A 12,285-nucleotide genomic window follows, 5' to 3' on the forward strand; every position below is an offset into this window, starting at 1 on the left:
CCCTTATTGTGAAATACTTTTTAATCTCATAGTGAAAATGCAGCTTTTATATGGGTGCCAGATTGCTGCTATAAGAAATGGATACCTTGGCCGGGTGCAGTGGCTCATGCTTGTAATCCCAGCACTTTGGGAGGCTAAGTTGGGAGGATCATTTGAGGGCAGGAGTTCAAGACCAGCCTGGGCAACATAGTGAGATCTAAAATGTTTAAAAATTAGCTGGGCATGGTGATGCCTGTCTGTGGTCCTGGCTACTCACGGGGCTGAAGTGAGAGGATTGCTTGAGCCTGGGAGGTCAAGGCTGCAGTGAGCCATGATTGCTCCACCGCACTCCAGTCTAGGTGACAGAGCAAGATCCTGTCTCAAAAAAGAAAACAGAAAAGCAAAGCATACCTATAGATAGATTAATATGATTTAGGAAAAAGTAAAGTCGTTATATGACAACTTAAAGCAAGAGGAAAGTAAAAGAACTAGAGCTGGAGAATTTAATTCCGGCAATGGATGGTTTGATAATTTTAGGACAATTTGACTTGAAAAATGTCAAGATAACAGGAGACATAGCTTCTACTGACCAAGAGGCAGCAGACAGGTTCCCAGACACCACGGGGAAAATCACTGAGGAGAAAGGATATCTGCCTGAACAGGTTTTTAATGAAGATGAAAATGCCCTATTCTGGGGGAAGGAAAATGCCACAAAGGATATTTATTAGTAAGGAAGAGAAGTAAGAACCAGAATTTAAGGCAGGAAGGGGTAGGCTAACTCTCTCGTTTTGTGCAAATGCAATTGGGTTAATAATCAGGACTACCTTTACCTATAAAGCTACAGTCTTTTGGTTGTACAGCAAGAAGGCATGCACAATGAGAACCTTTTTTTCTGGATTCGTTTCATCAGTGCTTTGTCTCTGAAGTCAGGAAGTACCTTGCCAGTAAGGGACTGCCTTTAAAGCTCTTTTGATATTGGTCAATGCTCCTGGCCACCCAGAACCCCATGAGTTCAACACTGAAGGTGTCAAAGTGGTCTGCTTGCCCCCAGACACAACGTCTCTAATTCAGCCTCTAGATCAGGTGGGTCATAAGGACCTTTCACACTCATTGCACTTGGTACTTTATGCAAAGGATTTTAAGTGCTGTGGAAGAAGACACCGATAGAACATCATGAATGCCTGGAAGGATTTCTCCATTGAAGATATCATAGTTGCCCGGGTGGAGTGGCTAACGCCTATAATCCCAGCACTTTGAGAGGCCAAGGTGGGTGGATCACCTGAGATCAGGAGTGTGAGGCCAGCCTGGCCAACGTGGCGAAACCCCGTCTCTACTAAAAATACAAAAATTAGCCAGGCCTGGTGGCGCATGCCTATAATCCCAGCTACTTGGGAGGCTGAGGCAGGAGAATCACTCGAACTTGGGAGGTGGAGGTTACAGTGAGCCAAGATCACTTCACTGCACTCCAGCCTGGGCGACAGAGTGAGACTCCATCTAAAAAAAAAAGATGCCGTAGTTGTTATAGAAGAAGTTGTGGGCCAGGTGCAGTGGCTCATGCCTGTAATCCCAGCACTTTGGGAGGCTAAGGCGGGCAGATCACTTGAACCTGGAAGTTAGAGACCAGCCTGGGCAATGTGGTGAAACCACATTTCCACAAAAGATACAAAAATAAGCTGGGCATGGTCATGCATACCTCTAGTCCCAGGTACTCGGGGGGGTCAAAACTGCAGTGAGCCAGTGATCATGCCACTGCACTCCAGCCTGGGCAACAGAGTGAGACCCTGTCTCAAAAGAAAAAGTTGTGAAAGCCATCAAGCCGAAAACAATAAATTCCTGCTGAAGAAAACTGTGTCCAGAAATTATGTGTGACTTCATAGGATCTGTGACAGAGCCAATCAAGGAAATCATGAAAGAGATATGGCAAAAATAGAAGATGAGGGGTGAAGAATTTCAAGATAGGGATTTTAGAGAAATTCAAGAACACCACATCAGAGGAATTAACTGAAGATGACTTGATGGAGATGAGTTCTTCTGAGCCAGTGCCAGATGACGAGGAAGAAGACATAGAAGAAACAGTGCCAGAAAACATTGATGTCAGGCAATCTGGCAGAAGGGTTCAGGTTATTTGAGACTGCTTTTGAGTTATTTTAGACTTGGACCCTTCGATGATATGGGCACTAAAACCAAAGCAAATGGGAAGAAGAATTGGTACCATATGGAAACATTTTTAGAGAAATGAAAAACCAAGCCTGAGTGTGGAGGCTCATGCCTGTAATCCCAGCAGTTGGGAGGCCAAGGCAGGAGGATCACTTGAGGCCAGGAGTTCAAGACCAGCCTGGGCTGGTAGCTTCAGCTATGCAGGAGGCTAGGGCAGGAGGATCACTTAATCCCAGTAGTTCGAGGATGCAGTGAGCTGTGATCACACCACTGCACTCCAGCCTGGGTGATAGAGTGAGACCCTGTTTCTAAAAAATACAAAAAGCAAAAAAAGACAAATTATAACATTTCTGTAAATTTATACCATGTGTGCCTTCCTCTCCTGCCTCCCCTTCCACCTTCTCTACCTCTGCCAACCCTGAGACACACTCCTCTTCCTCTTCTTCCTCAGTCTATTTGGTTTGAAGACAATGAGGATGAAGACCTTTATGATGATCCACTTTATGATCACTTTATGATGATCCACTTCCATTTAATGAATAGTAAATATATTTTCTTATTTTCTTAATAGTATTCCTTTTTCTAGCTTAATTGTAAGAATACAGTATATAATACATGTCACATATAAAACATATGTTAATCAACTGTTTAAATTATTGATAAGGCTTTCAGTCAACAGTAGGTTGTTAGTAAAGTTTTTGGGGAGGCAAAAGTTATATGTGGATTTTTGATTTTGGTGGGGTTGAGGAGGATGTTGGGCCATTGGGATTGGGTTCATGCCCCCCCAACATTATTCAAGGGTCAGTGTACATACATAAGTCAGTCAGTCCTCACTTAAAGGTCATTAATAGGTTCTTAGAAACTGACTTTAAGCAAAAAGACGCATAACAAAACCAATTTTTTTTTTTAAGATGAAGTTTCGCTCTTATTGCCCAGGCTGGAGTGCAATGGTGCAATCTTGGCTTACCGAAACCTCTACCTCCTGGGTTCAAGCAGTTCTCCTGCCTCAGCCTCCCGAGTAGCTGGGATTACAGGCATGCACCACGACGCTCGGCTAATTTTGTATTTTTAGTAGAGATGGGGTTTCTGCATGTTGGTCAGGCTGGAATAAAGACCAAACTTCTACATAAAGACCAAAACACAGCCAGACGCAGTGGCTCACGCCTGTAATCCCAGCACTTTGGGAGGCTGAGGTGGGCGGATCACAAGGTCAAGAGATCAAGACGATTCTGGCTAACATGGTGAAACCCCATCTCTACTAACAATACAAAAAATTGGCCAGGCTTGGTGGTGGGTGCCTGTAGTCCCAGCTACTCAGGAGGCTGAGGCAGGAGAATTGGCGTGAACCCAGGAGGCGGAGCTTGCAGTGAGCCGAGATCTCGCCACTTCACTCCAGCCTGGGTGACAGGGCTAGACTCCATCTCAAAAAAAAAAAAAAAGACCAAAACACTTCTAATATTAAACAGTGAAATATATGTAAACTATACACACTTGTAAGAAAGATTAATGAAAACAAATTAGATAATCATTTACCCAAGTATTCCAGCTCAGGATCACAAGTGGCCAGAGCCTATTGTGGCAGTTCAGGATGCAAGGCAGAACAACTCTGGACAGGACACCATTCCATCGGGGGGTATATACCCACATACCCACACTCACTCAGACTGGCACAGCTTAGCATGCCATTTCACCTTACACAACATCTCTGGGATATGGAAGGAAACCAGCATACCCAGAGAAAACCCATGCAGATGTGCCAACTCCACACAGACAGTGGTCCTGGCCGGAAATCAATTTCTTTTTCTTATCAACATTATAAGGGAACAAGCATGGTGGCTCACACCTGTAATCCCAGCACTTTGGGAGGCCAAGGCAGGTGGATCACTTGAGGTCAGGAGTTCGAGACCAGCCTGACCAATGTGGCGAAACCCTGTCTCTACTAAAAATACAAAAATTAGCCAGACGTGGTGGCAGGTGCCTGTAATCCCAGCTACTCAGGAGTCTGAGGCAGGAGAATCACTTGAACCCAGGAAGTGGAGGTTGCAGTGAGCCAAGATCACGCCAGTGCACTCCAGCCTGGGTGACAGAGCAAGATCCTATCTAAAAAAAAAAAAAAGTTACAAGGAAACAACACTGACAAAATGTTATTCAAAGATCTGCTTATATGTGTACACACACACACAGTCATACACTGTTTAGCAACATTTTGGTCAATGATAGACTACATATATGACGGTGGTTCCATAAGATTATATTACTGTATTTTTACTGTACTTTTTCTATGTTTAAGTATGTTTAGGTACATACTTAAACATAAATATGTTTAAGTATTCATATACTTACCATTGTGTTAGAGTTGCCTCCGGTATTCAGCACAGTAACATGCTATTCAGGTCTGTAGCCTAGGAGCAATAGGCTCTACCACATAGCCTAGGTGTGTAGTAGGCTACACCATCTAGGTTTGGATAAGTACACTCTGATATTCGCCTAATGATGCATTTCTCTGAACATATTCCTCTCATTAAGTAATGCATGACTGTACCTATACTTAATATACATAAGTACATATATAGAGAGAGAGGAGGTCTGTGATTTAAAGATTAATGTTCATACTTGATGAAAAATTTCATATCTTTTTTCTGATTTGAAATTATTAAAGGTTGAGTATCCCTAAACTGAAATCAAAATGCTTAAAATCTGAAACTTTTGCACACTGACATGATGCCCAAAGGAAATGCTCATTGGAGCACTTTGGATTTCAGAGTTTTGGATTAGGGGTGTTCAACGGGTAAGTATAATGCAAATATTCCAAAATCTGAAAAAAATCCAAAATCTGAAACACTTGTGGTCTTAAGCATTTCGGATAAGGAGTACTTAACTTGTATTTACTTAACAAAAACTTTGTAAGATCTAATTTATGTCTTACAAAAGGCAACATCTTTTTACAGTTAACTGTGAGATAAGCAGGAACAGGTAGCTTCAGAGACTTTTGAGCCAGCTTGCCCCCAAACTGCCCTCCCAAAAGTGAGAATCATTGTTAAAATATTCAAACCAGCCTCTCATATCTTCTAAAGTAAGTTTTAAAATTTTTACTTCTTAATTTTCCATGGCAGGAACCTTCAGCCTGTGGTGTCATCCTAAGTTTGAGGACCGCTGTCAATCTGTTGTAGAGTTTATTAAGAGAGCCATTATGCACTCCAAGAATGGAAAGTTTCTCTATTTCTTAAGATCCAGGGTTCCAGGTAAGGCTGTACTTCTGTTAATTATTTAACTTAACTTCGATATGATCCAGTTTAGTGTCAAAAAACACCACCCCCACAAAAGGCCACGGTTAAGCTTTTTTCCCCTGGCTGTTGTAGCCACCACTCCTGGTCCTGTGGTTAATCCCTGCCTTTGTACGTTAATCTCTCAGCATACTGAGGAGGAATCTTTGCTTCTCTGACCACATGAATGAGAAAACTGCTTCCACCTCTGATGTCCAGGCATCATGTGAACATTTGACATTTGGAGGTGTCCCTGATCTAGGCATGTCAACATTTATAAGTGAAGGAGAAAGGTGAGAGCTCTCAGGTCCTACCCATAGGAATGGGAAAGGTAAGAGAATGTTTACCAGAAAGGCAGGGGCGAGTGTCAGGAGGGCTCAGTCTGGCTAGGCATGGTGGCTCATGCCTGTAATCCCAGCACTTTGAGAGGCCAAGGTGGGAGGATTGCTTGAGCCCAGGAATTTGAGACCCCCATCTCTTAAAAAAATTAAAAAATTAGCCAGACATAGTGGTACATGCCTGTAGTTCCAGCTAGTTAGGAGGCTGAGATGGGAGGATCGCTCGAGCCCAGGAGGTCAAGGCTGCACTGAGCCATGATCGTGCCACTGCACTCTAGTCTGGGTGATAGAACAAAACCCTGTTTCCCCCAAAAAAGGAAAAAACAAGGGCCAAATCCAATTGCACATTGCGCTCTGTTAGGAAGTATCTGCTGTGGGTTTGCCCATGTTGTACTAAACTTGCTGCTGAGCAATAAATTCTTTGTTTTGTATATTGCCGTCCCTACCATTAATGAATACAAGACCTCTCTCCATTTGGGAGCACTGGGCAGTTGCTATTCTTGCTGGTGTGATTGTATAGTCTTCCTGCCCACTAAGTTAAGGAGGTGTCTGTATAGTTTGTGGAGGGCAAGAGGGGATTGTTTGGAGCAATCTGCCTTTATAGTGTTGGTAAGACAAAATGACAAGGACATTAATATGAGGAACTTGTAAGATACAAACAACTTAAGCCAGGCATGGTGGCTCACACTGTAATAATCCCAGTACTTTGGGAGGCTGAGACGGGCAGATTGCTCAAGTCCAGGATTTCAAGACCAGGCTGGGCAACATGGTGAAACCATATCTCTACAAAATACACAAAAGTTAGCTGGGTGTGATGCCGGGCATCTGTAGTCCCAGCTACTTGGGAGGCTGAGGTGGGAGGATCACTTGAGCCTGGGAGGCAGAGGCTCCAATAAGCCAAGATTAAGCCACTGCACTCCAGCCTGGGTGACACAGTGAGACCCTGTCTCAAAAAAAAAGGCATAGGGCAGTAGCTCACATCTGTAATCCCAGCACTTTGGGAGGCTGAGGAGGGCAGATCACCTGAGGTCAGGAGTTCGAGACAGCCTGGCCAACATGGTGAAACCTGGTTTCTACTAAAAATTCAAAAATTAGCCAGGCGTGGTGGTGGGTGCCTGTAATCCCAGCTACTCGGGAGGCTGAGGTGGGAGAATTGCTTGAACCTGGGAAAGCGGAGGTTGCAGTGAGCTGAGACTGCGCCATTGCACTCCAGCCTGGGCGACAGAGCCCAGACTCTTTCAAAAAAAAAAAAACAAAAAAAGAAACAATTTAAAATGAGAACTTCATGCTTTACCATTGAATCAAATTAAGATTCTTAAACAGAATGCCAAGAAATTAGTCTGAACTGTAGGAGCTCAGGGGAGCCTCAGGCAGAAGACTAGGAACAGGATTGAGCCAGGTGACAGGAATGTTTCTTGTAATCTTGGTGATTTAAATAAGGCATGACAGGGTGTGAACTGTATTAATTCTCACTTCATTTAGTTTTGCCTCAGTGCTGTCAACACAGTTGGGTCTTGTGCAGTTGACTTGCTTAAAGGGAAAAGTTAGATTCCTTCCATATAGGAGTTGACTCTGCTTAGCAGTTTTAAAGTTTTGGCTTTTGGGGGGTTTTGTTTAACAAACATTTATTTTGCAATTTATTATAAAAAATAAGCTACATTTCTGCCTTCAGAGAAGTCATAGTCTCAAAGAGGGGACAGGAAGGAAGACAAAGGTGTGAGAGCACATGTTCAAGTCAGTATAAAGCATGTGGCGATGACCAGCAAGGTTAGGGTAGTCAGCTCTGCCTGTGGGCAAGCCTGGAAAATCTCAGAGAAATTCTGGACTCTGGAGCATCACTTTACTGGTAGAATATTGAGAAACTTCGTGGAATATTGGACTCCTCAGTTACAGCTTATTTCATTCTACAAATGTACCCTGTCTGCAGATATTTTAACCAAGATTCTTAGCATCGTATTAAGGGCTAGAGTGTATAGTGTTTGCCACTGTTAATATTGAGTGCCTGTTAGATGCCAGGTACTGGCCAGGTTCTTTATTTAAATACATTGACATTTTTACAACAACCTCAAAGTTAGGTAATACAGATCAATCTATTAAAATAATATGGCCTGGCGCGGTGGCTCACGCCTGTAATCCCAGCACTTTGGGAGTCTGAGGTGGGTGGATCACCTCAGGTCAGGAGTTCGAGACCAGCCTGACCAACATGGTGAAACCTCGCCTCTACTGAAAATACAAAATTAGCCAGGCGTGGTGGCACACGCCTGTAATCCTAGCTACTCCAGAGGCTAAGGCAGGAGAATCGCTTAAAACCCAGGAGGCTGAGATTGCAGTGAGCTGAGATTGTGCCACTACACTCTAGCCTAGGTCCCCAAGCAAGACTCTGTCTCAAAAATAATAATAATAATAATAATGATGTGTCCAACATGGTGAAACCTCACCTCTACTAAAAATACAAAAATTAGCCAGGTGTGGTGGCAGGCACCTGTAGTCCCAGCTACTTAGCAGGCTGAAGCAGGAGAATCACTTGAACCTAGGAGGTGGAGGTTGCAGTGAGCCATGATTGCGCCACTGCACTTCAGCCTGGGCAACAGAGGGAGACTCTGTCTCCAAAAAAATAAAATACAATAAATTTAAAAATAAAATAATACATAAGACTTCATTTTGCCAGTGAGGAAACTGCGGCTGAGGCTCAAAAGTTAGATTATTTATTCTAAAGTTAACTCAGTTGATCAGTGCTGAAGCCAGAATTCAAACCTGGGCCCGACTACAAATCCTTGGCTTTATTTCCCACCAGTCTGTTATAATGGAAGAGGTAGTAGTAATCAGATTGAAAGTTTGCTGGCATTTATGGAAACTACCTAAAGAAGGTAGAACCATGTTTATTGGGGGCAGGAGGGTGCAAATGCTCCAGTTAAAGATCTGTGTAGACTTAAAATTGTAACCAAGTTGAGGGGGCAAAGCAGAGTTGTTGCCCCGCAACCCTAAGTGACCTCACTTTGAAGGATAGGGCCAAAGAAGACAAAGCCTTTACCACTGTTTGCTGCCCTCTTTTGCTTATCATAAAGGGGAAGGCATTATATAAGCTTGACTTCATTAGAGGAGAGGATTGGGGTGAGGAAGGAGGTAGGTATTAGCATTTAGGTTGAGCTCTGTTCGTCTGTCAAGGATTTTAACTTGATCGATTCAGAAAGGATCCTGTGTGTTCAAACTTTGCAATGATGAAAACTGAACACCTACAAGGAGCCAGGTGTTATTCCATTTAACCAAGTGTTATCCTTTGAGGGGATAGTACAATCTCCTTTTTTTTTTCTTTTTGGAAAAGCAAAAGAAACTGAGGTCCAGTGAGTTGCAGAGCTAGGATGCGATCTCAGGTTTTTCTGGCTTAGATCCCAGAGCTGGATGCAGTAGGAAGGTGTTGAGACTGGTGTCAGGCTGGGCACGGTGCCTCATGCCTGTAATCCCAGCACTTTGGGAGGCCAAGTTGGGCAGATCGCCTGAGCTCAGGGTCTTGAACCACCCTGGGCAATATGGTGAAATCCCATCTCTACTAAAATACAAAAAATTAGCTGGGCATGGTGGCACACACCTGTAGTTCTAGCTACTTGGGAGGCTGAGACATGATAATTGCTTGAGCCCCGGAATTGGAGGTTGCAGTGAGCCAAGATCATGCCACTGCACTCCAGCTTGGGCTACAGAGTGGGACTCCATTTCAAAAAAAAAAAGACTGATGTCAAAGGGATACCAGGGATCACAGGAATTGCAAAGCTGGAACTAATGGGAAGGTTCTGAGTGGTGACAAATAAGGAACAGAGATAAATTAAGTAGAATAGAATAAATTGAATAATTAGCATCTGGGGGAGGAACCCTTGGTAAAATAATGGTGCCTGAGTTTGGTTTGACCTTATCTTTTCTCCCTTTTTTTTTTTAATGTAAATATATATATAATTTTTTTTTTAAATTTGAAGTTTTGGGTTATTGTAATATTGAATCCTGGTCCCAGCAGATCTGAGGTCACTGATTACATCTCAGTCTGGCCTCATCCATTTCACAATTATAAACTAAATCCCTGCTGAGCCCGGTGGCTCACACCTGTAGTCCCAGCACTTTGGGAGGCCGAGGTGGCCGGATCACGAGGTCAGGAGTTTGAGACCAGCCTGGCCAATATGGTGAAACCTCGTGTCTACTAAAAATACAAAAGTTAGCTGGGCGTGGTGGCAGGCGCCTGTAATCCCAGCTACTCAGGAGTCTGAGGCAGGAGAATCACTTGAACCTGGGAGGCGGAGGTTGCAGTGAGCCAAGTCACGCCGCTGCACTCCAGAGACTATCTCAAAACAAAAACAAAAACAAAAAAAAAACTAAACCCCTAACACCAGACAGCAGTGAGAGTGTGACTGATTTCACACAAAACCTCTGATCCTATTAGAGCCAAGCTAAAAGCAGACATACCCTTTTTAATTGAGAGAATCTTCATCTGTAAAGTTCATGAAGAAAAAATGTCTTTAAAAAATCATACTTTGATCAGACTTGGTGGCTCACATCTGTAATCCCAGCACTTTGGGAGGTAGAGGTGGAAGGATTGTTTGAGCCCAGGAGTTCTAGACTAGCCTGGATAATATAGAGAGACTTCATCTCTACAAAAACAAAACAAAAACACCTAACCGCACGTGGTGGTATGCGCCTTTGGTCCCAGCTGCTTGGGAGGCTGAGGTAGGAGGATCTTTTAGGCCTAGTAGGTCAAGGCTGCAGTGAGCTGTGATTGCGCCACGGCACTCCAGCCTAAGTGACAGAGCGAGACCCTATCTCAAACAAAAACAAAAACAAAACACGCTTTGAGTTGGACAGATCTTTTTTGTTTGTTTTGAGATGGAGTCTCCCCCAGTCCCCCAGGCTGGAGTGCAGTGGCATGATCTCGGCTCACTGCAACCTCCTCCACCTCCCAAGTTCAAACGATTCTCCTTCCTCAGCCTCCCGTACTCGGATGGTATAGGCGCCTTCCACCTTGGCCAGCTAATTTTTGTATTTTTAGTAAAGACGGGGTTTCACCATGTTGGCCAGGCTGGTCTTGAACTCTTGACCTCATGGTCCGCCTGCCTTGGTCTCCCAAAGTGCTGGGATTACAGGTGTGAGCCACCGCACCTGGCTGAATTGTACAGCTTTTTAAGGAAATTGGTTACTTCCTCTTTTGTAACCCTTGTTAAGTTTATAATTACTTGTTCAGTGACATGTCTTCCCTGTTTATCAGGGTTTCTCAGCTCAGCATTATTGACATTTTAGGCTGGACAGTTTTTTGTTGTGGGGTCTGTCCTGTGTATTGGAGGAAGCCCTGACTTTTGCCCACTAAATACCAGGAGCACTCACCCGCCCCCCTAAAGCTGTGACAATCACATTATGTCTCCATATGTCCCTGGGAGCCAAAATCATACCCAGTTGGGAACCATTGCTATATACCATAGTGGTTAAAAAGTACAGGTTCTGGATCCAGAACACCGAGTGCTACCCCAGGTCCTGCCAGTTATTAGCTCTGTGATCTTAGGCATGAACTGAACCTCTCTTGCCTCAGTTTCCTCAACAGTAAAATGGGGATGATTATAGTATCTAACTTACAGGATTGTTTTGAGGAATGCAAGAATTAACTCATGTAAAATATTTAAGACAATGCCTGACACAGAGTAAGCACTCAACAGATGTTACCTTTCTCAGTGGTCTCTAAGATGTAGGTGCATAGGAAGTATTTAAGGTGGTATCTCTGGTGTTCTCCTGGCCCTATAAAGGTGGTACTCAAGATATATGTGTTGAATGATACTCTGGGTGGCCCCTCAGATGTCCTTCTGATATCCCTTGAGATGCCCTTTGTCGTTATTTTATCTTACCTATCTGATTGCCAGGTCATCCAGAGCAACAACTCTCTTTCCTTTGCTCTATATTATTTTGAGATGGAGTCTTGCTTTGTTGTGCCCAGGCTGGAGTGCAGTGGCGCAATCTCGGCTCACCACAAACTCTGCCTCCTGGGTTCAAGCAATTCTCCTGAGTAGCTGGAATTACAGGTGCCCACCATCACGCCTGGCTAATTTTTTGTATTTTTTGGAGACGGGTTTCACCGTGTTGGTCAGGCTGGTCTCGAACTCCTGACCTTAGGTGATCCACCTGCCTCGGCCTCCCAAAGTGCTGGGATTACAGGGGTGAGCCACCGCGCCCAGCCTGCTCTATATTATTTTGTGTATTAGAACACTCAAACATTTGCTGATGAGGTATTAGGCATACTAAGAAGAGATTATTTCACTTATGCTTGTGAAAGAAGGAAGCCAGGAGTCCTTTCCTGGGGATTTGTGACCAGTGTCTCTGGGCATCTCCCCAGTAAGTGGTTTGTCCTTATTTTATAGGTACAGGGTCATGCCACTGATAGGGCTCCCCTCCTTGCTCTGGCTGCATGACCCCCTCCAGCAACACTGTAAGACTCCCTTGAGTGTATTTGCTAACTAGACTTATTCCTGGATTATTACCTTCTTTTTTTTTTTTTTTTTTTTTTTTTTTTTTTTTTTTTTTTTTTT

The 12,285-nt window shown here is 43.8% G+C and overlaps 1 protein-coding gene across 3 annotated transcripts in view; it reads left to right on the forward strand.

The window, feature by feature from the left end:
* Positions 1-12,285, forward strand: part of SOCS7 (suppressor of cytokine signaling 7) — a 57,632-nt gene that overhangs the window by 22,000 nt on the left and 23,347 nt on the right. For all 3 annotated transcript variants that reach the window (XM_017878985.1, XM_017878986.1, XM_017878987.1), the window contains one exon: positions 5,250-5,378. In XM_017878985.1, coding sequence (XP_017734474.1) covers positions 5,250-5,378 — 129 coding nt within the window. The remainder of the gene's footprint in view (positions 1-5,249; positions 5,379-12,285) is intronic.

The sequence above is a fragment of the Rhinopithecus bieti genome, unplaced genomic scaffold (genome assembly GCF_001698545.2).
Source record: "Rhinopithecus bieti isolate Rb0 unplaced genomic scaffold, ASM169854v2 scaffold_10685, whole genome shotgun sequence".
Classification (NCBI taxonomy): Eukaryota; Metazoa; Chordata; class Mammalia; order Primates; family Cercopithecidae; genus Rhinopithecus; species Rhinopithecus bieti.